This window comes from Stenella coeruleoalba (genome assembly GCF_951394435.1).
Source record: "Stenella coeruleoalba genome assembly, chromosome: 15".
NCBI lineage: Eukaryota > Metazoa > Chordata > Mammalia > Artiodactyla > Delphinidae > Stenella > Stenella coeruleoalba.
In genome coordinates, this window is record NC_137161.1 from 24,202,989 (window position 1) to 24,229,964 (window position 26,976).

General features: G+C 44.0%; 2 protein-coding genes across 10 annotated transcripts in view; one reads left to right on the forward strand and one right to left on the reverse strand.

Moving 5' to 3' along the window:
- NCOA6 (nuclear receptor coactivator 6) overlaps positions 1–19,270 on the forward strand; it is a 97,538-nt gene extending 78,268 nt beyond the window's left edge. For 5 of the 8 annotated variants that reach the window (XM_079946512.1, XM_079946511.1, XM_079946514.1 and 2 more), the window contains 4 exons: positions 2,299–2,367; positions 5,483–5,519; positions 9,829–9,977; positions 18,247–19,270. In XM_079946512.1, the coding sequence (XP_079802638.1) occupies positions 2,299–2,367; positions 5,483–5,519; positions 9,829–9,977; positions 18,247–18,290 (299 nt within the window). In that variant the 3' untranslated portion in view covers positions 18,291–19,270. The remainder of the gene's footprint in view (positions 1–2,298; positions 2,368–5,482; positions 5,520–9,828; positions 9,978–18,246) is intronic. The other 3 variants (XM_079946513.1, XM_079946517.1, XM_079946518.1) reach the window with 3 other exon arrangements.
- A 3,811-nt stretch (positions 19,271–23,081) lies between these two features.
- Positions 23,082–24,622, reverse strand: TP53INP2 (tumor protein p53 inducible nuclear protein 2; the record flags this gene model as incomplete). Of its 2 annotated transcripts, none has more annotated exons than XM_079945750.1 (3): positions 23,082–23,331; positions 23,785–23,953; positions 24,499–24,622. In XM_079945750.1, 3 exons carry the CDS (start codon positions 24,620–24,622, stop codon positions 23,082–23,084), a joined length of 543 nt encoding a protein of 180 aa, XP_079801876.1. The 2 variants fall into 2 exon arrangements, with proteins under 2 accessions (XP_079801876.1, XP_079801875.1); XM_079945749.1 differs by having other exon boundaries at positions 23,785–24,073.
- Between the last annotated feature and the right edge of the window lie 2,354 nt (positions 24,623–26,976).

The window sequence follows — 26,976 nt, forward strand, 5'->3', positions numbered from 1 at the left end:
CTTGACTACTCCAAACTTTAGTTTCCTCCTTTGTAAAATGGGGACAATAGTAGTTGTAAGAATTCAATGAGATAAGGTATGTAACATTTTTAGCACGGGGCTAGAATATAGTAATCATTCAATAATAGGTAAAGAATTCTTATTGCCAGTTTCTTTTTGATGCAATCTCTTTGAAAATTAGACCATTCCATTCATGTATTTCTACTTCAGGTTATTTCCTGTGTACTGGTAAGGTGGGCTAATGATGGAAACGTAGATGTCCTTACATCTACCCTCCTTCCCTTGGCATTTACCCCCGCACCCACCCCTCCCCACACATACGTAATGTTCCTCCTTCTGTGAGGCTTAAGTGGTACAGAAGCTCTATTTCCTCAGAGTGGAATCAAACACTGCCAAAGCTCAAAGGACCTTTGCTGTATCCTAGGCCAGCCAATAGCACCTGTTTATGCAGCTAAAATGCTTCGAGGGGCAGGAGGAGGGGCAGAAAGAACACAAGATTCTGGTAGGATCAAGGTTCAAATTCTAGCTCCACTGGTACCAGTTGCAGTTGGATAAATCCCTTAACCTCTTGTAAGCCGTGTACTTCACCAGTAAACTGGAGATTGTAATTCCTACCTCCCAGAATTTATACAAAGATTCACTGAGCGGGCTTAGCGTAAAAGCCAGCACACTGCCTCACACAGAGCCCTGGAAAGGTTAATTCCCCTTCTCTCTGCCTATTCACTTCAAAACTAGAGATACAGGGAGGGATAAAGGCCTTTAAGGAGTTCTCTGCCCTTGGAGGAGACAGAGACTTCATAGGGCTGGGTGCTGTATATTCCTGGTTCTAGTTCTGTTGATGTAAGTGAGCCCTAAGAATTTTTTAAAAACCTGGTGTAACTTAAATATATTCTCCACTATTAAATGTTTCCATTCTACTTCCTTTCAGGGAACCTTTCCCTCTGATACCAAGAGAATAACGATGAAGTTGTTAGAAAATAACTTTTATCTGGATCCTGTGTAATCCTAGAGAAATACAGGAGCGTTAGGGAGATGACCCAGTAGTTGGAAAAAAAACTTCTCAATTTCAGTTAAGATTATTTCCATTCTTTTTCAAGGGGCTTCTGTGCTTTTACCTTGAAAGTGTGAGAAACCAATACAGGAGTAAAAAATAAAAGTTAAGGTACAGTTTTAAACTTTATTAGATAAGCATCCAAAATAAATTCTTAACACAAATGCATCATTGACTAAGCAGGGAGAGATATCTACAAAAGTCACAATTTCCACATGAGGGTAAAACTTCTTGTTGTAGAGTTTATCTAGGATGGTAGACTGAGTGTCAAGATGGGAGGACATAACCTTGAGTGACTGTGGCATATCTATGTCTTCAATCTTTACGGTATGATCCCAGAAGTTCCCATTCTAGAGTACATTGTGTATTCTATTCCATTCCTCTTCAATGGCCTGAGTTCTCTCTGTCCTTCAAAGCCTAATTCTGATGTTTCTCCCTTTAGTGTACCTTCAGATTTCTCAATCTAGAATTGATCTCCCTTGCTTTGGACTCCCATAGTACTTTATACTTTATGAATCTGCTTCATATAACATCAGAGTTGACTCCAGAGTACCACTTGTGTATATCTTTAATACTAGACTGAGTCCTGATGGGCAAGAAGAATGGAATTTGGTCTCTAAGGGTGCCTGGCACAGAGCCTTGCCCTTAGTAAGTTCTTGGTAATTGACAGATAAAATAAGTAGATAACATATCAAATTGATTTGATTCATTAAATATGAATTGAATACCTGCTTTATGCCCATCGCACTTGCCAGGTGCTATAGAAAAGTACACAATATATGATTCATTTCAGGTCTCAAGGAATGTAGTCTTTAGAGGGTTGAGACAATTTTTTAAATGCTAAGGTTGAATGGTATAATTGTCCCTCTGAAAGTGGTTTGGGTTGCCTACTAAAGTATGCTTTTGGGTTTTTTAGAGTACTGGGCAGAACTTGACCCCAAGAAGCAAAAATTATCGGTGCTGTTGTCCTCATGGCCATATCCTTCCTTGATCTTGGCACATACAAAAAGGAAAAACAGAACCCCCCTGACATTAGTCTTTGTTACTGAGTGTTAGTTAATTTTTTAAGCAAGTTTTGGAATGTACTGTACTTTCAAAGTTAACTTCAAGTACTGCTTTCTAAGAATATGTGTATTTTAGCAGTTACTTAGCCCTCGGTTCAGTCAATGCTTTCTGCTTTGTTTAGAAAAGAATGTTAAAGCCCTGTTTCTTTTCTTTTTTTTTTTTTTTTTTTTTCCTTGCCTTAGCCCCTTCACAGAGTTTAGTCCCAAAGGAAACTCCAGCCACAGCACTGCAGGGGTCTGTTCCCAGACCAGGTAAGGCCCACCTTGGAAAAATTTCTTGAGTGGAATAGGTTACATGTGAAGGAACCACTGCTGTCCTCAATGTGCCAGGAAGTGGCTGAAACTATCTTATCTATTTGCTTCAGAGCAGACTTCGGTTGAGTGGCAGAGCTTATGCAGTACTATTTGAAGTTATTTTTCCCCTGACCAGCTTGCTCTCTGACGCATTCCTCGTGTCAGCCAGGGAACTCAAGAAGGACATCTCAGTGCCCATTGTCTGCCACCAAGCCGTGGGTGGTTTCCATTGCAGAGTTTGCCCTGTTCCATGACCCTGGCACCCATAGCTGGCAGCTGACTGATTGGCATACAGTAACTCACTGGGGTGGGAGGCATTACTGCATTAAGACAGTAATTGCATTATCATGACAGGAGTGGAGGCTTGTTCCGAAAACCTCCGCTGCAGTGAGGTAGCCATTCCTCAGGGAGTCAGAGTCATTTCAGTCATGTCTAGATGGCGTTAAGTTTCTTCCCATGACCAAGATATTGTAAATAGCACTAGGGATGATGTTTCTGGAAGGTGGAGCCCATGGTAATCTGACAAATAACTACTGTGAAATGCTGGCTCAGCTCTGAATGCATGAGGATCTTGATGGCAGTAACAGCCGTCAAGATTAGACTGCCAAAGCAGATAAAAATTATAGATTTGTTACAGTTTAGTCTTACCTGGCTCTTTGTCATTGTAGGTTATTGGGGGATACACCCCACAAACAAAGAAGTGTGACTGCTTTCCACAAGGAGGTTAGAGTCTCGCTGACAATACAGTTCACACACTTGACAAAATTTTTAAAAAGAAAGTTTAATTTTGAATCTAAGTCAGTAAAAGTAAGGTAGAAGTTGGGAATTCCCTGGCAGTCCAGTGGTCGGGACTCTGGGCTCTCACTGCCGAGGGCCCAGGTTCAGTCCCTGGTCGGGGAACTAAAATCCCACAAGCTGCACGGGGTGGCCAAAAAAAATTTTAAATAAATAAAATTGAAAGTATTTTTTTAAAAAGTAAGGTAAAAGTTGTGATTATTTTAAAACCTGCTTCAGGGTGCCATGTCCTATATGATGGATAGGACTTTCTATTTTACATTCTTTGGGTAAAACCAGGCCTCTGGAAAAATGGATGAGCAAAAAACATTTTAGCCACCCAGATTCGTTTGCTACCAACTGCCCACATGATACCTGAGAAGGGTAGAAATGGAACAAATTCTTCAGAGAAGGAATTAGATAGTAAAACTCATTTTTGATGAGAAAAGGAGCAACTAGAAAGGGGAAGGGAATTCCATCTCCTGCCCCAACTCTTTTCTCCAGAAGATGGACTTTACCATATCATATGTCCTCCTTCTCAGAGTAATTTGCTGAAGAATCTTGTTCCTTTTAAAAGTTTGGCTCAAATGAATCTCCTTAAAATACTGCCTACGCCAATAATTGCCTTCACCAAAACCCCTTTGATCTCCACTCATATGAATTAGCTGTGATAGTGTTAAAATTGTCAAAAGCATTGAATTTTGTTTCAAAAGAGCAAACTAACCAAAATTTTTTGTAGTAAACCTCTTTTGACTTGAGCCATTTTTATTTTTGAGCACACATTTCCTGAGTTTCTTTGCTCCAGCAGAGCCAACAAGGCAGCAGAGACTCAGTGAGTTGGTATCTATTTCTTGTGGAGGGGGTTCCAGGTTTTATGAGTTAGATAATGGGGGAGCTAAATAACAAATGGGAAGCATGGATTCTCCTCTGCCAGCATCTTTCATTGAAGGCAGAGTAGGACAGCCTCTTTTTTTTTTTTTTTTTTTTTTTTTGCGGTATGTGGGCCTCTCACTGTTGTGGCCTCTCCCATTACGGAGCACAGGCTCCGGACGCGCAGGCTCAGCGGCCATGGCTCACGGGCCTAGCCGCTCTGCGGCATGTGGGATCTTCCCGGACCGGGGCACGAACCCGTATCCCCTGCATCGGCAGGCGGACTCTCAACCACCGCGCCACCAGGGAAGCCCAGGACAGCCTCTTTACGTGAAGGCTGCATCAACATGAGCATCATAGCAATACTAATAATAGCTAATACTGAGTTATTACTAAGTGCTGCTGTACTAAGTTTTTTATATGTGTTATTTAATTTAATCTTTTTAACTTTGAGGTGGGTAAAGTGGTTATCGCCATTTTTCAGATGAGACGTTGAGCACAGAGAGGTCAAGCTGTTTGCCCAAGGTCACATGGCTAATAAGCAGTGAGGTCAAAATAACCCAGTCACTCTGACTCCACTGCCTTCAAGGAGGTTACTGTGTAATAAGTAGGGTAGGTTAGACAGGTACACTGTGTTTCAGGTGTTGAATTCCCTGAAACGGGGGACAGGGAAAGGACTGTGGGAGACCAGAGGCAGGAGAGATGACTGCTATCTGATGCATCAGGGATGGTCTTTTGGAAAAGATGGAACTACCTAAAGGCATATAATGGAGGAAGAAGATGTTTTCCTGCTGGTGCTAATAAAGAAGTGCCTGGTAAACGCATAGGATGCTCATTTAAGCAAAACCCTGCTAGACAAATGACAGAGATTTTCCTTTTTTAGAGGGCATTGCTGAGAGGTTGAGGAAGAGAGGAACATAATGGGGTGTATAGGTGATATCTCAGAGTAAAGCAGTCTGCTCTCTAAAACTCAGGAATTCCTTTGGAGGAGAATGCATCCTTAATAGATATTTAAGACATATTGGAAGATTACTGTTTAAAAAAAATATGTCAAGAGGGAAGAGATATTCTAAGAATGAAAACAGTCTCTTCTGCATGAGAGGAAGAGGATTATTTTACTAAAATAGTTATAGCTGGATGAAATATGAACCAGGCAATGTAATTTAGTTACGTTGATCCAAACAGGATTACTTCACAGTATGGAGTAGAAATAAAAATAGACTGAGTAAGTATCTTATGCTCCAGACAACTGAGTTGTGTCCATGCCAACTCTATCTGTTTACCACGTTAGGGTGAGGATCCTGCTGCGCATGGAGACCCGTTAGCCTAAACAAGGCATTCAGAATTCTCATAGACACTTAGCTTCTCCCTGTGGACATATACACCAGAAGCTCCTACATCTCATTTCTGTCCTTTGTATTTTTAACAGAACTCGAGGCAAATGCTGCCATAGTCTCTGGACAAAGGTAAGATGATCACTTCTGCAGACTTAGCATGAATATGGCGTAAGCCTCTTTGAAAGGTATCATCTTTCTCAACCTTTAAACCTTTCCTCACCTTGTCCTTTTCCTTCACTCTTTGTACCAGTTTTTTTCCTGCTGAAGTAGGGAGCTGTCATGAGTACCAACCCCTCAGAGGTAACATTTCTTTTAACAAAACTTGGTGGCTAAGTTCCTGCCTTTTGTGGTGGTTTTGAAAATTGGATGACATAACATTTTCAGCACTCAGCATAGTGAGTAAATAATAAGCATTCAATATATAGGAGCTGTTGGGTCATATGGTAGTTCTATTTGTAGTTTTTTAAAGAACCTCCATACTGTTCTCCATAGTGGCTGTATCAATTTACATTCCCACCAGCAGTGCAAGAATGTTCCCTTTTCTCCACACCCTCTCCAGCATTTATTGTCTCTAGATTTTTTGATGATGGCCATTCTGACCATTGTGAGATGATACCTCATTGTAGTTTTGATTTGCATTTCTCTAATGATTAATGATGTTGAGCATTCTTTCATGTGTTTGTTGGCAATCTGTATATCTTCTTTGGAGAAATGTCTATTTAGGTCTTCTGCCCATTTTTGGATTGGGTTCTTTGTTTTTTTGTTATTGATCTGCATGAGCTGCTTGTAAATTTTGGAGATTAATCCTTTGTCAGTCCCACTACTGGGCATATACCCTGAGAAAACCATAATTCAAAAAGAGTCATGTACCAAAATGTTCATTGCAGCTCTATTTATAATAGCCAGGAGATGGAAGCAACCTAAGTGTCCATCATTGGATGAATAGATAAAGAAGATGTGGCACATATATACAATGGAATATTACTCAGCCATAAAAAGAAATGAAATTGAGTTATTTGTAGTGAGGTGGATGGACCTAGAGTCTGACCCAGAGTGAAGTAAGTCAGAAAGAGAAAAACAAATAACCGTATGCTAACACATATATATGGAATCTAAGAAAAAAAAAAAACGGTCATGAAGAACCTAGGGGTAAGATGGGAATAAAGACACAGACCTACTAGAGAATGGACTTGAGGACATGGGAAGGGGGAAGGGTAAGCTGTGACAAAGTGAGAGAGTGGCATGGACCTATATACACTACTAAACGTAAGATAGCTAGCTAGTGGGAAGCAGCCGCATAGCACAGGGAGATCAGCTCAGTGCTTTGTGACCACCTAGAGGGGTAGGATAGGGAGGGTGGGAGGGAGGGAGATGCAAGAGGGGAGAGATATGGGAACATGTCTATGCATAACTGATTCACTTTGTTATAAAGCAGAAACTAACACACCATTGTAAAGCAATTATACTCCAATAAAGATGTTAAAAAATTTATATATATATATATATATATATATATATAGGAGCTGTTGCCATCATTGTCATTAATAATAGTCCTTGCAACACCTTCTAAGTATAGCTGTTTGATCCTCAAGAGAAAGAATGGCAGATGGGGTCTGAGCGCAGAACCCATGCTTTTTCTTTTATACTGTGCTACCCCACATAACCTAACAAAATGAAATACAACTGTGGCTTCAACCTCATTAGCCCCATGGAGAGAAGTATTATCGTATTACAAAAGTCATTCCTTTTTTAATGTAGGACTGTACTAGATAACATTTTAAAGAATTTATCATACTTGTATATCAACTTGGGTTGTAAAACCGCTTCACAGTCATTTTCTCATTTAATTATCGTATCAACCCTGTAAGGTGGTTATAATAGCCAACATTTATTTGAATGCTGTTCTATGCCATATATTGGGCTAAAAGCTCCCTAGATGTATTATCTCATTTAATTTTCACGGTATCTATTAGGAAAGGAAATTCTGTCTTACAGATGAGGAACCTAAAGCTCAGAGAGGTTAACTAAATTGCCCAAAGCCACAGATTCAGTAAATGGTGAAGCTGAGATTCACACCCAGGCCTTCTGCCTCCAGAGCTCTCACACTTAATGTATTACAGCAGACAAGATGGGGATTTATAGATCAAGAATCTGAAACAGAGAGAAAGTTAAATATCGTGGCCAATAAATACATAGGTAAGACTTGATCCTTGTTCTTCTGACTCCAAATTCATTGCTATTCCTACTACCTGTCTAGTTTTATTTGGATTGGGCTTACATTTGAATTCATTTGCATATCTCAAAGTATACACCAACTATGTGGCTAGAGAAAGAAGAGATAATCAGACCAAAAATACCTTGTTGGTGTTTGTTCGCTAAGTTACCTGATCATTGACCATATAAACACCAGGACAGTATTGCTGAGGCTTTTGTTTTGCCAGGAGAAAGAGGAACCTCCATTAGGAATCTTCTTCCTCAGAGGCTTTGACCATTTTCTGGGCTCCTAGCCAGAAAGCCATCCTTACCACCTCTAAAAAGATGTGTAAATCCCCCTGACTTGCAGTTCTACCCCAGCTCCAGTCTCACCTCTCCTTGACATGCCTTGGCTCGTGTGGGACAGTTGTTAGATGTAAAGCTAGGGTAATGAACAGTGTGGCCAAATTCCCAGGCATAGTGCCACTAACAAAGGGTCCTCTGTCAGGAGTAAACGATGGAGGGGTAGGGATAGTTGACAATCAGGCCATGGTTAAGAAGCTTACAATGTATCGGAAGACACAAGACCCTAAAAACATGCTGTACAGCCTGATGGGTGCTCTAGAATGCCAGACACAGACTGTGAACCCAAAAGACAAAAGAGACAGCTCCACTTGGGGAGTAAGGTCATGGAAGACTTCCCAGAAGAGGCATCCCTGTGACCAGTTTTTTGTTTTGTTTTTGTTGCATTACTTTTGTTTCCATTCCATGTCTTACAAGTAAATTTAATTAACTCTTTTTTTTTTAATGATTTTAACGTGAGTTTTTTGAACCATGAAAGTAGTAAAAGTTTACTGAGGGTAACTTGAAATTCAGATCAGAGAATTACAAAGAAGAAAATTACCAGTTAGCCAATATTCCTACACCTCAGCAGTATTCACTGTGTATATTTTAGTTGTTCTTCTAGTCCTCTTCACAGAGTATATACAGATAGAAATAGTTAAAACACTCCAGTGTTTTATATATATATATTATAGTGTTTATAGATCTAACACTGTGTATTAGATATATAGTATTATATACACATATATATATCTCACACCCATTCATTCATATGTGGTTAAATATATACTCAATATGTATTATAATAAAAATGAGAGTATACTATTCATAATGTTGGTAGCTGTTTTTTTCCCCCACAATAATATATTATGAACAGTTTTTATCATTAAATAACCTTCTGCAGCATGATTTTTTCATGACTCCATTTGGATGTGCTGTGGTTTAGTTAACTAATGTACTATCACTGTTAAGCATTTAGCTCTTCTATCTTCATTAATATAAATAAAATGCTTTGGCATCCTTGTGTGTAATTAGCTCTGTAAAAAGATTTGTTTCCTTAGGCACCTAAAAATGGAATTGCTGAGCCAGAGGATTACACCAGGGTGTCTCAGCCTCAGCGTTATTGACTGTTTGGATGAGATAATTCTGTGTGGGGTGTGGGGCAGGGAGCCGTTTTATGCATTATAGGATGTTTAGTGTCATCCCTGGCCTCTACCCAAAAGGTGCCAGTAGCATATCCTCCCAGTCATGACAATCAAAAATGTCTCCAGACATTGCTGAATGTTCCTAGGAGGCTAAATTGCCCCCTACTGAGAATCATTGGGTTGCACAATTTATACTCCATTAGGAGTTTTTGTCCCTGTACCCTCAATAATACTGGATATTACCATTTTTTAATCTTCACATACTAAAAAAAGGGGATTGAGGTAGGAGCAATCAGTAGTATACCCAGCAGTGTATTGTGAGTATATTCTCGTGTATATTCTATAATGTGACTTGTAATATGCCATTATCTAACTCTACTAGGCTCATAGTAAATGCCAGTGTATGTTGTTAATTTCCTAGATTTTTAGGTACTATTAATTTTTGAAGGGAAATATTTTTAGGAAAATGGGTGAGGAAGTTTGATGATTTTTGTTCCAAGTTCTTAATGTGTTTTACCACAATCTCACCAGCATTATACTTAAATATTTTATTTTTACTAATGTAACAAGCTGGACTCACTTTTAAATTGTCAGTAATATTAGAGCATAATTGTCCTTATTGTCCCAGAGTGGAACATTGTCTCTCCAGAATGATTATGTAGTTCTTAATCTCCTGCCTTGTGAATGAAACTATTATCTTTATTTTTTGTGTGACTTGATTCCCTCACCTCCTTGGACTCTGTGCTTCTCTCTGTCAGCAGTGAGCCCAAAGAGATAACTGAGAAGTCCAAAACTCCAAGCCGAAGAAACTCCCGAACTGAAGAGCCAGCTGTGGCTTCTGAAAGTGTGGAAAATGGACATCGTAAGCGATCCTCTCGGCCTGCTTCAGCCTCCAGCTCTACTAAAGGTTAGCTGTGGGCTGCAGAGGCTATTTCTGAGTCAAATAGAAGAATAGGGTTCTTATCACAGCAGCAGAGGACTTTGCCCTTCGTCTTTGCTTCTATTCCTCAAACTTTCAAGTTACTTTGACGTCTACTTGCTTGTTTGGTCCTTCCTTTATTTGTTAGTTCATTTAACTATGTGTTTTCTCCCTGTGTGTGTGTGTGTGTGTGTGTGTGTGTGTACTTGTGTACAACAGCAGCAAGAACATAACAGGGCAGATTGATTCATGATCACCACTTCAGACAGGTCCTCAGTATGGCCCCACCATCTTTCTGTGTTTTTGTGGTCAACTCTTTTTCCTACTCTCTACTCTTTTTAAACCTCTGGCTCCTATTTTATGTCCTGTTTTTCAGCAGAGACTCTCACCTCTTCAAAGAGAAAACAGAACTCCCTCAACTCTCACTACCAGGACATAAATCTACCAGTGTCCTCTTTTGCTCATACTATAATAGAGCAACTGTCGCTCCTTAAGTCCAAGGCCAATTCCTTCACTTGTGCCTTTGATCCCATCTTCTCTGACCTTACAGAGAATCTTACACAACCAGTTTTCTCTTCTCTATTGACTGCTGTCTCTTTTTTGGATGAACTCTGCCCTTGGCTTCTCTGACCCAGAACTCTCAATAGTTTTCTGTCTACTTCTCTGGCTGTTCCTTCTCAGACTCTGTACACGTTACATTAGATATTGGTCTACTCAGACTTTAATCCTGAGTCACCTTTTCTCTTCAACTTCTATTTTTTCCCTAACTAATCTCATTCATGCCTCCCTTCTTTAGTTATAACCTTTCACAGATGACTCATAAACTTGTTTTCTAACACTATCTATGTAACACTATGTATTAGATATATAGTATATATAGAGAGATCTTAGACAACTCCACATACATCCTTAACAGGACTGCAAACTCAACATGTCTAAAAACAGACCTTTGATTTTTCACCCCTGATGTCAGGTCCTTTGCCGTTGTTCCCGTACTACCATCTATCTGTCCATTAGGCATGTCCTCCTTGACACCTCTCTCCTTCACCTTCACATCCATCACAAAAAGCTGCTGGTTTTATCTCAGATGATTCAAATTCATCCACTTTTCCCCATCTTCACTGCTACCTTGGCTTAAAACCCTTCAATGGTTTACCATTATAATTAGGATTAAAGTCTAAAAGCATCAACATAGACCACAAGGTCCTATCTGGTTTGGCCCCTGTCAACTTCTTCCAGCCTCATTTGACTTCCCTTAGCAACATCCTCTCATCACATGCCATCCTCTCATCACAAGCCTGGGTATATGTGACACGTACTGTAGGGAGTATTCGTCTATCTTCCCTTTCTTCTCCTCATTAACTTCCCACTCTTCCTACTTATCTTAGCTCAGTTGTCACTGCTATGAGGAATCATAGCACCATGTTCTTCTTCATAACACCACAGTTGTAAATTTAGGTCTATTTATGTGGTAGGTAATTAATATACATACTCTGTTAGGGCAGGAGATGTCTGGTTTTGCTCACCACTGTATCCCTGGTGCCTACTGTGGTGCCTAATACAAGAGGAGTACAATCAGTATTTATTAAATTAATAACTATCTATCAACTATTTATTTAAGTACTTACTACATGCTAGGCTCTAGGTAAATAATAGTGAAAAAACAGACAAAAGTCTCTGTCTTCCTCACATCGATTGTATGCTAGCCAGAAAGACTTTAATATTATATGCATTTATGATAGCAAAGTTATATGGTACTACAGGGGCATATATTGGCTTGGCCAAAAAGTTTGTTCAGTTATGTCCGTAAAATGGCTCTAGTAGCATTTAGTTGTCTTTAACTTCATTCGAAACAATTTTGTTAGATTTTATTGTGACAGCTGTCATATCAGCATGCATTTAAAAAAAAACTTACCAAGGGCTTCCCTGGTGGTGCAGTGGTGGAGAGTCCACCTGCGGATGCAGGGGACATGGGTTCGTGCCCCGGTCTGGGAAGATCCCACATGCCACGGAGTGGCTGGGCCCATGAGCCATGGCCGCTGAACCTGCACATCCAGAGCCTGTGCTCCGCAATGGGAGAGGCCACAACAGTGAGAGGCCCGCATACCGCAAAAAAAAAAAAAAAAAAAAAACTTACCCAAATTGGTGAATTTTTGTGTAGCCATTTTAATATTGAAGATGGAAGAAAAAAAGCAACATTTTCGGCATATTATGCTTTATTATTTCAAGAAAGGTAAAAACGCAACTGAAACGCAAAAAAAAAGATTCATGCAGTGTATGGAGAAGGTACTGTGACTGATCAAACGTGTCAAAAGTGGTTTGCAAAGTTACATGCTGAAGATTTCTCGATGGACGATGCTCCACGGTCAGGTAGATCAGTTGAAGTTGATAGCGATCAAATTGAGATGTTAATTGAGAACAATCAACGTTATACCACGCAGGAGATAGCCAACATACTCAAAAATATCCAAATCACGTGTTGAAAATCATTTGCAGCAACTTGGTTATGTTCATCATTCTGATTTTTGTGTTCCACATTAAGTTGACCAAAAAAAACCCTTCTTGACCATATTTCCACATGCGATTCTCTACTGATATACTGATTTGTTTTTCAAAACAAATTGTGATGGACAATGAAAAGTGGATACTGTTCAATAATGTGGAATGGAAGAGACTGTGGGGCAAGCGAAATGAACCACCACTGACCACACCAGAGGCCGGTCTTCATCCAAAGAAGGTGATGTTGTGTACATGGTGGGGTTGGAAGGGAGTTCTCTATTAAGAGCTCCTTCTGGAAAACCAAACGATTAATTCCAGCAAGTACTGCTCCCAGTTAGACCAACTGAAAGCAGCACTTGATGAAAAGCATCCAGAATTAGTCAACAGAAAACGCATAGTCGGGCTTCCCTGGTGGCGCAGTGGTTGAGAGTCCGCCTGCCGATGCAAGGGACACGGGTTCGTGCCCCGGTCCAGGAAGATCCCACATGCCGCAGAGCGGCTGGGCCCATGAGCCATGGCCGCTGAGCCTGCGCGTCCGGAGCCTGTGCTCCACAACGGGAGAGACCACAACAGTGAGAGGCCCGCGTACCGCAAAAAAAAAAAAAAAAAAAATTAATGTAAAAAAATTTCAATTCCCTGGAATACTGTAAAAGGCACCTAGAACAACAGTTCTTTGCTCAAAAAGATAAAAAGTTTTGAGAAGATGCAATTATGAAGTTGCCTGAAAAATGGCAGAAGTTAGTGGAACAAAACAGTGAATACGTTGTTCAATAAAGTTCTTCGTGAAAATGAAAAATGTGTCTTTTATTTTTACTTAAAGACCGAAGGAACTTTTTGGCCAACCCAATAGCCGGGATGCTTTGTTCCCCTGTCAAGTCAGTGAAGGCTTTCTGGAGAAAATGATGTTTAAGCTGAGACCTGAAGAATGAGGAAGCATTATCCAGGCAAAAGGTATAGCATGTGCAAAGACCCAGGTCTGAGGGAGGGTATCATTCTCTCAGGAAATGAGCTGAGCTTGAGTAGCTTAGGCTAGGCAAGAGCTGGCATCCTGGCCAAGTGCCTGATATCAGCAGGGCTGCTACGAAACAGTCATGTACCATTAGGATACCAGCCTGAAGACCAGGGCAGGTTGTGGTGCACCAACACCAGACACTGACCTGAGAACTCAGCTGTTGTTGATAGGTCACATTTCTGGGTAGGAATTTCATAATGCCTCACAAGAGCTCCTGGGAGGAGGCCACAGGTCTGCAGATCATGCACAGGTAAAGAAGAGATGTAGAAGTCACCTTGCCTCAGCCTGCCAGAGAGGGGAGAGGATGGGAGGGGCCTTCTTTCCTCTCCAGACATACCATGTACACCACAGCCAGGGTCCTCTTTAGGTATCCCCACTTTGGATGTAGAAGTGGAACCAACAACTTTCTTCTCCCTCCCTGGGAACCATCTCCTAAGCAAAAACCTGTTTGGAAGGAAGCATAAAATGGAAGATTCCTGGAGTTCTATGAGAAAATCTGCTTCCCCTCAATTCTATGTATTCTTTTTCCTAAAGGATCAGGGTCTTCTAGGCTTTAGAATATGGTATGTAGTTATCTTTAAAGCAGGGGGAAAAGTGCTGACCTTTAGAGATGTCATACACCAGCTTTTGGGGAATCTGACTTGAGCCCAGAGCCTCAGGATACTAAAGGTGTCATTTACAGTGCACCAGAAAGAATTAATCTAGCAGCTGGGACAGTTAAGAGATGCTCAGATTAGAGCCACTCTGTAGATAACTGCCAGCCAAGAAAAGATGGAAAGCTGGAACCTGTTTTAGAAGGGGGGTGGGGTGTATAGGCCGTACACATAAACTGGACATTGTCCCAAGGCGATGGTAGTCATGTTGGAATGCCTGCCCCATCCATGCTTTGAGACTTAGCAACTGGCTTAGAAGAGGCCATAATGACTCTCAGGCTTTGTGATATTACATGGAGGGATTCTGGGTAAGTGTCTCCTAGAGGATGTCAGGGTTCTGGCCAGACCCCAGAAATCACAGTCATATCTAGATCTCCACATCAGCCTCAAGCCCTCAGTCTATCAGTCTTTAACTGTTCTAGGGTAAGTTACTTTTAAAATCAGAAATGAATGCTGTAGCTCTTGATTTTTAAGTGTTAGAGCTCTTGGATCCAAATTAAAGAATTAATATGCATATTATTTGGCCTTCTGTGTTGTATCCAAAAATGAACCAAAGTCATAAAATAATTTCCTGTGATTGTATTTGAACCCATACCCAGGGAGTGTCATAAAATATCAAGCTGGCTTCTAAAATGTATGTGTCTCAGGACTTCCCTGGTGGCGCAGTGGTTAAGAATCTGCCTGCCAATGCAGGGCACATGGGGTTTGATCCCTGGTCCGGGAAGATCCCACATACTATAGAGCAACTAAGCCTGTGCACCACAACTACTGAGCCTGCGCTCTAGAGCCTGCGAGCCACAACTACTGAAGCCCACGTGCCCTAGAGCCCATGCGCCGCAACTACTGAGCCCGCGTGTCGCAACTACTGAGCCCACGTGCCGCAACTACTGAAACCCGCGTGCCTAGAGCCCATGCTCCACAACAAGAGAAGCCACCGCAATGAGAAGCCCATGCACTGCAACAAAGAGTAGCCCCCGCTCACCACAACTAGAGAAAACCCGCTTGCAGCAATGAAGACCCAGTGCAGCCAATAAATAAATAAATAAATAGATAAATAAATGAAATGTATGTGTCTCGAACTTGTAGACATATATAGTGTTGGGTACCTGAAACATCTTCCTGCAGCATCAGTACTTAAAGTTTTGAAGGGAAAAGAGGGTTTTGCCTTTTCGTACTCATAAGATTTTGGTCATGTATGCACAAACAAAATCAGAAACAGTCTGCGTTTTTCATGAGAAAGCTGAGAAATATTATGAGCAGTTTAAAATGAGAAGTATTGGTACTTTTTGTATTGTTGAGAACCAGTAACATTAATCATTCTCCTGCTCTGAGAACGGAGTTTGTTTATATCATGCTAGCCAAGGCCTACTAGACTACCAGATTGGAGCAGGTGGGATGGATGATTTCTGGGCAAGTCCAGGGAGGCCCACTTGGTTGATAGGTCACTCTCTAATCTGTTGTTTTGTTTTTGGTTGGTTTGGTTCTCCCCACTGACCCCCACTGCCCTGCCACTTTTAATTACAGACACAAAAATTGGCTCCCACAAATCAGTGAACTTCTTTTTAAAATTGCACTTGATCAGATGTGTTGTTTATAAATAAGCAAATGAGTACTGCTTCCTGATATGATGAGTTCCCTGTTAACACAGAAATGATTTTTCTAGTTTCCCTTGATATTCTTTAGTCTTCTGTTTATAGTAGTTTGATGTTATATTTTCAACTGGGAGTAAGGATCAGTAGTTAAAAACATGAAGTTCAATGTACAAGTTTGAAACCTGGGAAAATATGCTAATAAGAGGGAGGTTCAGAGCACCCTGTAATCAGCAGCAGCTGTGGGTGTCCCTGGGGTGCCCTAAGATGCCTCTGACAGCAAAGTGGGGTGATAGCTCTGTCCTGTCCACAGCTAGAGACTTGAGAAGCAACAACCTAAAAAAAACAGAGTATACAGATATACTTAAAATGTAAGTGTTATTATTATAGAATAAGCATAATTAGATACATCTTATGGGAGAAATCCCTAAACAGTAACTACCTGAAACTGCACTCTTGTAGCATCATTTAGAAACCAGCCATACAGATTTTGAAAGGAAATTTCCAGAATGTTTTTACAATTAAATAGAAATCTTGGCTAGAAGGAGAACAGTAAAAAGCGTAATGAAGTGAGCAAGGTCAAGGTCAATTTATAAAAATCCTTAGAAGGTAAAGCTCCACGCTACACCACCACTACACCACCCTACACCACCACTGCCACCGCTCACTCTAGTATCTAAAAGGCTTTTTTTTTTTTTTTCCCCCAGTTTCTAGCACAGATCACTTGTTTACTCATGGCCTCACTCATTGATTCATCCTCAGAAGCAGAGGCAGCCTGCCAGATGATTGGGTGCTTTAGAGCAGTGACAGATGGGAACAAGCAAGGAAGGAATGGAGGGGGGAGCCTGAGGTGGTTTATTCCCCCACTCCTAACCACTTTTCCCAGCCATACATGTGTTTCTCAGACACACCACTTGATCGTTCATATCACAACCAAGGAGAAGCTCCCAAAGTTGACCTAATTAACAGACATTTTTCTAAGGATGAACACTCAGTCAAGACAAAACCCTGTATGTTTTTGCTGCAAATGACAAATTTGCTACAGTGGAAATGAAGCTTGAGAGTTGGACATAAAGGGCTGATTATGGGGAGTTGTGCGCTATGTGAGACTCTGTTTATTTACATGGAATTAAAATAACACCATTGTCAACATCCTGTCAGATTTACTGTCCTCTGATTAGCAAAAGACTAATGAGTAAATCAGAGAAACTGATTCTACCACCTGGCACAAGCATCATAATCTCCCAGTAAGAGGTATATATTGAAATTTCCACCTATAGAAGCCTAAAAACATTGTACAGGCCACCTCTTGGAAAGTCATCTAGGTTTCACTTAGCTAACAGAGTGACAAAATTTTTGCTTTTTGCTCTACATTTTGAGTCTGGGTTCTCAAAATATGATACAATACAAAAGAGAGAAGAAAAATTACTTAGAATACTGAACCTAACATGCAGCATCAGAGAGTTCAGCCTGGTTTCTAGAAACGGATAAGTTGGATTCATCTTACACATTAATGTGTTAAATAGAAAACATTTTTTTGTCCTTGATAGGAAGTAATTCTAAAACTTTTTTTTCGTTTTAAATCCAAAATATCTATTATGGAGCAGCATGAAGAATGAGGGTGAATTTTTAAGATCAATATGAGATTTTAAAGAAATGTTTACAGTTGGAGAGCTTCAGGCTATTCATTGTACTTTGCTGTAGAAGCCTTCTGTGTTGAAAAAGTTTTTGAGAGAGTTTATATTTTGAGTTTGAGTTTAAGGCATGAATAATACAAGAGGAATTAAAAGAATTAAAACACACTCCTTCCCTTTTATGTCACTGTTACCCTGTCACTGATATAAACCACTCAGTTCCCACCCCTTCCATGAAGCCTTCAGGCTCACCTGGGCTCAGAGCAGGCTGTGACTTGCTCTGAATTGCTTCCATGCCTTCCATACATACACAGGTATATCCACAGCCTTGATAATACCTGGCTAGGCCATGGTAGACACTTGCTGACCAACGGTCATAGTCATGTTATTTAGAGACTTTGACTATGGCGTGGCAAAAAGAGTTCCTCACTGCAAAACAATGGCTTGGCTCCAGAGGCTGGGTTTTTTTTGTGGCACAATTCACTTACTTGCTTGTAACATCACTTATTGATTTCTCACCAAAAGCACTGTCAGTCTATCCATCATTTCATTGGGTGATGGAAACAGGTGATGGAGATTGTGGGGTTAATTGCCCAGCTAAAGCAGCTCTCCCCATCCTGGCACCTTTTTCATGTATGTTTGCTTCACCTTCCACTACCTGTATAACATTTCCCCAATCGCCAGGCCCTAGTTTACAGGGCCGAGAAGTCTGAGACCCTCTTCACACTGAGTTCCCCTTTTGAGGACCTTAGACTGATTCAGAGTCCAGTAGGGCTCCACTTAGGTCAGCCCTGGTTCCTGTGGACTGTCTAAAAGGCACTGCTATAAAGAAATGCCTCAGCTGAATATGTCCTTCCTTTCTCCCCACAGACATAACCAGTGTGGTGCAATCCAAGCGAAGAAAATCCAAGTAAACAAGCTGAATGACGACTTGATATTTGTAAATGTGTGTGAATTTTACAAAAAGCGATTTTGAGCTGTGACTTTTTAAAATCCATTTCTGTACAGTTAGTTATTTTAATAATGTGGTCCTTTTCCTGGTCCCTGCAACCTGTTTCATAAAGTGCAATGGGGAAAGCAGAGTTGTTGAACCCTTTTGGTGTTGCAAGATGAAGTTCAAGGTTTCTAAAATGTTGCCATGTATTGAGAGGAGCTAATGTGATTATGTTAATAGTTTTCACATTTCCTAAGCAGCCTAGAGTACAGGGTGAGCATTTTTAGATCTTCTAATGATGTATTGTGCTGTGGAAGTACTGTGTGTGAATAGCAGTAGTGGGGCAAAAGGAATCTTCTCATTTGGAAATGTTGTAAATAATTTTATTATATAGTGTTTTGGATGTATTTGTTGTAGAAATGGACCAGTGAATAAAGAGAATCTAAGGGTTTGTACAATGTGAAATACTGAATGTGTTAAATAAATGTCTTTGTCCTAGAACATAAACGTATGTTATTGGTAAGGGATTATTGGGTAAGCAAGCTCTTTCTTTGGACCATAAATGAATAGGAACAGCCTTCTTTGTGAATTAGAATCCCATCATGTCCTCATTACACTTGAGTTGCCCACCTGGCAAGTTGTGGAAAATGTACCTACTTATTCACTCAACTCATTCTCTTGGCTTTGAAGAAACTAGCTCTTTTCAGCACTATACCAGGCACTTTGATATTGATCAGATTTCTTTTGGTTGCAAAATGACAGAATCAACTTAGAGAGGATCAAAGGTCACCCAGGATTTTCTGGAGACAGGAAGCCATCAGCAAACCAGATGGCACTCTTCTCTACCTCATTCATCTGCTTCTCCATGCACATGATGGATTGCTCCAAAACTACTATGTTTACACCTCCTCCATTCAAGAGATAAGCCCAGACTGACCAGCAAGATTTTTTGTAACAGCATCAAGAATCTAGCCCAGTTTAGGTCAGGTTTCTAACTTCAGTCCATGTCCGTGGTTAAATGGAGCAGCTCCCAAATAAAAGTTGTCATTTTGCATTATGTACTTCAGAGATATCCACTATGTTCCACTCTTTGGCTGCCCTGTTTCTCATCTGCATCAGGCCTGGGGTGACTCATCAGTGTGCCTAGTTTTTCCCTTTCCTGGCTCTGTTCTTACCTTAAAAATTGTGGTCTCAAAAAAAAAAAAAAAAAAAATTGTGGTCTCCAAACCAGCTGCTTCTGCCCCTACCCTACCCCCAACTTTCAGGGGACTTTAGTGCTTGGGGTCCTGTCTTTATCTTGGTCTGGGCCCCAGCCTTCTGCCGTGTCTCCTACAGCTAGACATATACTCTATCCCTTCCCCTTCAGGGGCTCCATAACCCAGTGCCTGAGACCAAAAGGTTGAATTGATGATTCTCATGCTCTTATTTTCCTTTTTTTAAATGTGTCTTGCATTATAAGGATTCTCTAAAAGTAGTTATTTCTGAGTCACCCCCCATTGTCTGGCTCTGTTACCAGCAAGCTTATCTACCCTCTTCCTTCCCTGTATGACACACGCACAACCAGAACCAAAGCCAGCCTAACAACACCCTAAGCCAATACTGTGTTTGAGATTGCAAAGTGCTTCTCCTACTTTAGCTGTACTCAGGAAGAAAGCATAATGTGCTTTAAATAGATTTTTATTTGTTTTTCTTTATATTAACTTTTTCTCCCATAGAGGAATAACATTACAGTCTAACAATCAGAATCCTGTTACACACATACACAGGCATGCCACGTGAGCAGGCTGAGGCGGTTGTGTCCTTGAGTCTGTCAACATGTCATAACATGGTCAACCAGAGTCTCCTCTTTTCAGCCAGTCTCAACACAAAACACCCAAGAGGGACGCACTCATCTTACTGGTTCCATTTGGAACTAGGCAGCAGGGCAAGAGGGAAGATATAAGGGGCCATGTTATGTCTGCCTTCAGTCCCCTCACATAAAGCCACATGGATCTGAGGAGTCATCCAAGAGCTCTGGTGGGGTCCTCAACGCACCTAACATTATGGGTCAGAGCAAACTCAAGGTTCCAGGTGGGGGCCGGGGAGCAAGCATACTCCAAAACAGCAGCAAACCGCATTCATACACAGATGGGACCCTGATGGGGCCAGACTGCAAAGGCTGGAAATGACACCCAGTTTGAAGAGAGATGTATTGGAGAATCACTGGAAGTTGTCCTTTGATGTAATTGGGACTCACTCTAGAAATAGGGGTCCCTCTCACATACTCAGTTTTGGCAAAGCGCTGGTAGTCTTGACGTTAAGTAATGCAGTCTGGAACAAACTTCTACAGGGTCTCTGAAACATCAGTAAAGACAGACTCTCTAACCTCCTCCTGTCTAAGGTTGCATAGGACTTTGTGAATTCTGGTTCCCTCATGTATTCAAGTTCTGTGGTTTAAAAAAAAATCCTGAAGCATGCTCAAGGTGAAAGGCACATACACAGTCAATACAGTATGACGAGTTCTGCTGCTTCAGGAGTCAGACTAGCAGGAGACCAAACTAGTGTTGGCTCTTAGAAATCTATACACAATTAAAATATTGTCACACTCAAATGCTACAGAATCTATAGGAAAGTACAAAAACATGAGCCTTGCAACCAGCCAGGTGATGATGTTGGAGGGTTCTAGAACTACAGGAGCCTCCAGAAATACGGGTACGGTAGGGGCCTTTTGAAATTTGAGCCAAATGCCCTATAACTCACTTTTCCCCCACAGAAGGATCGTGAGCACTGCCCAGAACTGAGCCTAGGCTCCAGCTGGCAGCAAAGGAGTAGGCAAGAAGAGTTGGAGGGAGTTTCAGCTCTTGGAAGTGCTGAAGACCCTAAGCTGGCTGTGAAGTAACCAAGGAGTAGCTGGAAGAATAAAAGGGACTAGGTCGTAACTGAAGGAGAACCTTGGAGAGAGGAGCAAGGTTGTCAACTACTAGGGCCCTAGTGGATCAGCATGGGGAATTTGATCTGCTCTTACTGTAAATTTGGCTTATTCCCTTGGATAGGAGACCCCAACAGGGCTTTCTCTGTCCCTATCCAAGCATCCATGGGGCTACCCCCTCCCTTATCCATACACCCCACTGGAGACCTAGGGTTATAGGGCCAGGGAGGGCAGCTGCCTTTGCCCGCATGGGGTTGCAGAGTTTTCTGTAAGCCTCAGCTTGGCTGTGAGGCCTAGAAACCTAGAATTGAAGGGAAAGACCTGTGTTAGTGTGTAATAGGAAATCTTAAAGGTTTCAAGGAAGAAAGAGCACACACTAGAAAAGGACAGAAAGAGGAAAGGGGAAGCAACTCGGGGCATCCCAAGAGGCTGTTGCTGGTGTCTGAGCCCAAAAGTCAATCCCACCGTGAGAAGGGGAAAGCTGGCTGCCCCTGTTCCCTTTGTCTCACCCAGATATTCAGGTTCCCTCTTCCAGGTACTTACTGGAGGAGAAGGGAAGGGGAACCATAGGGTACCCATTTCCCCCCAGCAGCCTAGAAAGGAAGAGAGCCCTGGGAAAGAAAATGAAGAGAGGCTCCCCTAAAGGCCCTGAACCTGGACAGGGACTATTTGGGGATTGTGGCAGTGGGGCTCCTGGCCTCCTACTCAGGAGTGTTTATTAGCCATCCTGGCAGAGTATGAAATACAAGGCCAGAGGCAAGATGAAGGCTAGCTGCCATTCCTTGATTGGCTTCACCCCACAGCTTGTCCTCCCCAGCATCATCATTCTGCATTCTTATCCTGGGGTGTGTCCTTCTCCTGCCTAGAATCCCTCTGGCCTGCATCTCTCCTAAGCTAGTTCTAGCACCTTGGGGCATGTGAACAGATGTCTAGGATGGCAGGGCCTTGCCCAGCCTTTACTGCTGGGTTGATGTGGGTAGGGCAGCAAGGTACTAACTAAGCCTTTCAGATACAGGGCCCGGCAGAGGGGTTGATTTCAGGAAGAGATTTGGGAGGTGGCATTGTAGAAAAGTGATGTGGGCTCCAGCTTGAGAGCAGGGCTTGGCCTCTCTGAGTAAGCACCATGCCAGCCCCCATTGTGCCCTGCTCCCTACAGCATCTTAACCTGTCTGTCCTGTCTACATTTTCAATAGGTTTCCTCTTTTCCTCGATTCCCTCCACCTTCTCCCTCTAACTCACATCTCACAGTCCTTTCCCACATACCTTACCTTTCCATACCTAGGCAACTCCAAGGAGCCCAGCCCCCAGAGGAGAGGGAAGGGGAAGACTAAAGGCAGAACCCTTTAGTCTCAGTGGGAGAATTACTGGGAATGAGTAATAAGGGAGCAGGAGTGAATGCAGTGCCAAACATTAGATAGACTGAGGCTTGTAAAGTGGGAGCTGAAGGTAGCGAATGAGCCAGAAATGAAACTGGAAGAAGACACTCTCAGAAATAGGAGTGGGCCAGAGTAGAGGACCGGAGGGCAGGGATGGAGAATGTCAGGGCAAAGATCAGGATCGGAACCGACGGAGTGTCGGCGGTGGGGGAGATGGAGCATTAGATGCCAGAAGGGGCCAGAAGGTGAAGGGAGAGGGGGAGGTTCAGAGGCAGATTAGAGGATCAGAGATAGGGAAATAGAAGGAGTAGGAGAGAGAGAGAGAGAGTGAGGCTATCACCCCCACCTCACACACTTAAGAAGGGAGGTTGTGGTGTCCAGCCCGAAGTGGGCTGCAGGCGCCCCTCAAGCAGCACACTGGCTGCGGCGGAGGGGCTGGATAAGGGTCGGGAGTCAGCGAGGGGTTTGCGGCACGGCCGGCGGAAGCTCAGTAGTTGAACTGGCGCTGGCACGGCTGGTAGACAAAGCTGCCCTGGTGCTTGGGCCGGCGCGGACGGCTCTCGCGGGCGCGGTTCTGCCGTTGCACCACCTTGGCGCTCAGAGCGTGGCGCTCGGCCCGCTGCCGGGCCCGCTGCAGGCGCCGCGCCTGGCCCGCCTTCTCCAGCAGTGTGGCCCGCGCCGGCAGAGGGGCGGCGTGGTGCAGGGCCCGGGGTTCACGGCGAGCAGGCGCCAACTCCCTGAGGGGACAGAGCGAGGCAGTCAGGGCTAGACAAGTCGTGGGGGACGGAGGAGAGCGCTGGCACTTCCCACCCTGTCCCCGCACCCTCGCACGATTTGGTCTCTGCTCCTAGGGGGGCGCACAATGCCCTTCTTGTGGGTACCAACCATTCCTCCAAGCCAACCTGGAGATGCCTACCGTCTCAGCGATCCCAAGCCTCGAAGCTCTGTCTCTCTCAAGCCCCGCCCTAGCCACGAAGCCACGCCTCTCCCTATCTCAAAGCCCCGCCCCTTTACCTTCAGGCCTAGCTTCATTCCGGCCCATGGGCCCCGCCCTTTGCCTCGAAGACCCGCCTCTAAAGGCCCCGCCCCGGCACTGCCAGGGGGTCTCCTGGGCTCGCTCCTGCAGCGGGGACCCTAACCTCCAAGACAAGCTTCTCTAGGCCTCCAGGCTCCGCCCCCGGCCGGCTCACCCGTCGCTAAGGTCTCCGTCTGGCAGGGCGGCGTCAGGGTGCGGGGAAGGAGGTCCCGGCTCCAGCACTATGGTGCTGCCGGTCACGTAAACGGACATGCTGGGGTGCTCGATGAGGAGGTCCTCCAGGGGGCTGCTCTGGAGGCGGGCAGGCCCGAGCCCAGGCCCTTCTGCAGTAAAACAGGCCGGAGGGGTAACAAACCAGCTCTCATCCATCAAGGAGGGTGCGGGCGGAGGGCGGCCCGCAGGGGCCGGGGCGGCCCCGGGGCTGGGTGGAGCTGTGAAGCTGTCTACGTGGCGCGGGAGGGGGAGCCATGCGGAGGAGGGGGCGCAGCAGGGAGGGACACACACACACACACACACACACACACACACACACCGGACACAATGGGGCAGGGAGAGAAAGGGCATCGTTAGTCCGACACGCAGCCCCGCCCACCATACCCAATGGGCATCCACAGTCTCGACCTGCTGCCCTAGGGCGCGTGAGGTGTGGACTCCAACACTGTACCGCCAGGAGATGGCCCCAGCTTGCATGAGATGGGGCCCTGTTACCCTCCACCTCCAATATTACTGCCTCAGCCCCAATTTACCCAGTAGGCCCGGGGGAACTCCCCAACCCCTTAGCAGCTCCCTGCTCAACTGCTTGGCCACTTGCCCTAATGACGACTTCACAGGCCCAGGAGTCAGTCCTGGCCCCAGACTCGGGCCTCACCCGCCAGGTCAATAATGAGCCAGCCATCCACTTCATCCTCCTCGGAGACGAAGGCTCGAGGGCAGTCGGGGTCCTCGGGGGGCGCCGGGGAGCTGAAGAAGAGGCTGGTGAGGCGCTGGAGCATGATGGGGGAGTGAAGAGGCCTCAGGGGGCTGCCCTATGGCAGTGCAGAAACCTGGGAGGTAGAGAGGAGTCAGAGGCACCACAGACTGGTCTCCCCATTGTGGCTGGGGATACCTCCCCCAGCCCCCGGAAGGGTACAATAAGGATGCGTGGGAAAGCTTTCTCGTGTGTGTCTGTGTGTGTGTGTGTATTTGTGTGTGTTTGTGTTCCCTTTCTGGTAAGTCAGCCTGCCTTCAAGCTTTTGTTTTCTGTATGACCTTAGAAGTTATTTAACTTACCTGTGCTTTAGTTTTCTCATCTGTCAAATGGCAAGGATAATACTATCCTCCTCTCAGCCCTTAAAGGAATTAAATGAGCTAATAATAGTATCCTCTCTGGGCTCTCGTAAGAATTAAATGAGCTAAATACAAAGTGCTCAGAACAGCACCTGGGCACAGAGTAAGCATTCAATAAACTAAGCAACTAGTTTATTATTAATAATTATTAATATTGTTGCATGCTCTAGGAGTGATATATATGACCAGACTCTGTCGGGGAATGTTCCCCAGAGGATTGGACATCCAGCCTGGACCTTGAAGGGTAAAAATAGTTCTCCAAGCAAGGAAGAAATCGCCCAGTATTGTGATTATTTATCATCACCATCATCATCGTCATCATCATCATCATATAGCTAACATTCATGTGCCAAGTACTATACTAAGCACTTTACCTATATTACCTCATGTAATCCCCATGATTACTCTAGGAAGTGGGTATAATTATTATCCCTTTTTTGTGTGTGTGTGGTACGCGGGCCTCTCACTGTTGTGGCCTCTCCCATTGCGGAGCACAGGCTCTGGACGCGCGCAGGCTCAGCGGCCATGGCTCACGGGCCCAGCCGCTCTGCGGCATGTGGGATCTTCCCAGACCAGGGCACAAACCCATGTCCCCTGCATCAGCAGGTGGACTCTCAACCACTGCGCCACCAGGGAAGCCCCTATCCCTTTTTTATAGGTGAAGAAACTGAGGCTCAGAGATGTAAGATAATTGGCCCAAAATCTCAAAGCTAGTAAGACACAGAGGATTTTAACCCGTGCAGATTCCAGATCACTATACTCCATTGCCTTTGCTGGGTATCTGTCTGGATTAGGCATTTTTAACTTAGTGGCCTGGGGCCATGGTCCATGTGTATTTTTCTGAAAAGAAGGACCTTGGTTTTCATCATGATTTCCTAAACAGCGGTCCTTGACCCCAGAGATTAAGAACCACTACTTGAGTCTGTGTGGCTTGAAAAGTGCTCCCTAGCAGAAATCCCACAGAACAGCTACCATCCTCACCCTGTGATCGCATAGGCCTCAATTGTGTCTGTCAGATGAAGATCCTATTCCCACAGGCCCTCCCCCCTCTTACTCCCTATTCCCAAGCTCCTGCTCAAGGGCAGCATCCCTGGCTAGGAGGAAGATCAGGTTGCCTGGCCCCAGGGAGACAGCAGGTCAGTGGGAGGTGATGATGGAGGGAGGGAGCTATCAGACCCCAGGAGCCCTTAAGTATGAGGACTGAGGGTTTGACCAGGACTCAAGCCCTCAATCAGTCCTTCCCTCAGTGAAGATGAGGAAGGAGACCCCCTGCTCCAGGAATGTAAACACCAAGCCTACCTCAGGACTAGACCTGGGCTAGGGGCTGCTGGCCAGGCCCCCTGGATGTCCCTGGAGCTTGACTCTCCACATGTCCCCGAAGATAGCCAACAGTTAGTTTTGCTACTCAGCCACTTGTCACCTTCCTCTAAGGATGTTTCCACACTTTCTATAAAACTCCCTGGGGGCATGTCCACACTTCCATTCCCTGGAGGCATTCTACTCTTATTGCTAACCCACCTGGGGTATTTCTTATGGTTGTTGCTACCTCTCCCGATCCCTGGGTATATTTTCACACTTGCCACAGAATCACCTAAACTCTATGCCCTGAGAGTACTTATACATTTTGCAGATCCACGGTGGGCTCCAGAGGAAAGTGCTGCCTGGGTATTGGCCTCCCTGGTGGTAGATCTTCCGGGATTATGAAAGGTTGGGCCACTCTCAACTAGTGCCTGCCCAGCACAAGCCACATATCCCAGCCCATCTGTAGCCACAGGGAGTTAGTGACTCAGTTACCAAAAATCCAGAGAGTTTGGCCCCTCCTGAAGGAAGGGAAGACTGGGGCCTTGTTGAGGCACACCCTCTTTCCAAGGACCTACTGCTTCACTGAGAAAATGAAAAGGAAGTTAATAGGTGTTTCAGGAGACATGATATTCACCCAGCCCATTTTGCAGGCTGAGGATCAGAGGACATAAATCTACCCAAAGACACATGGCTAGATGGTGGCAGAGCAGGCCTAGCC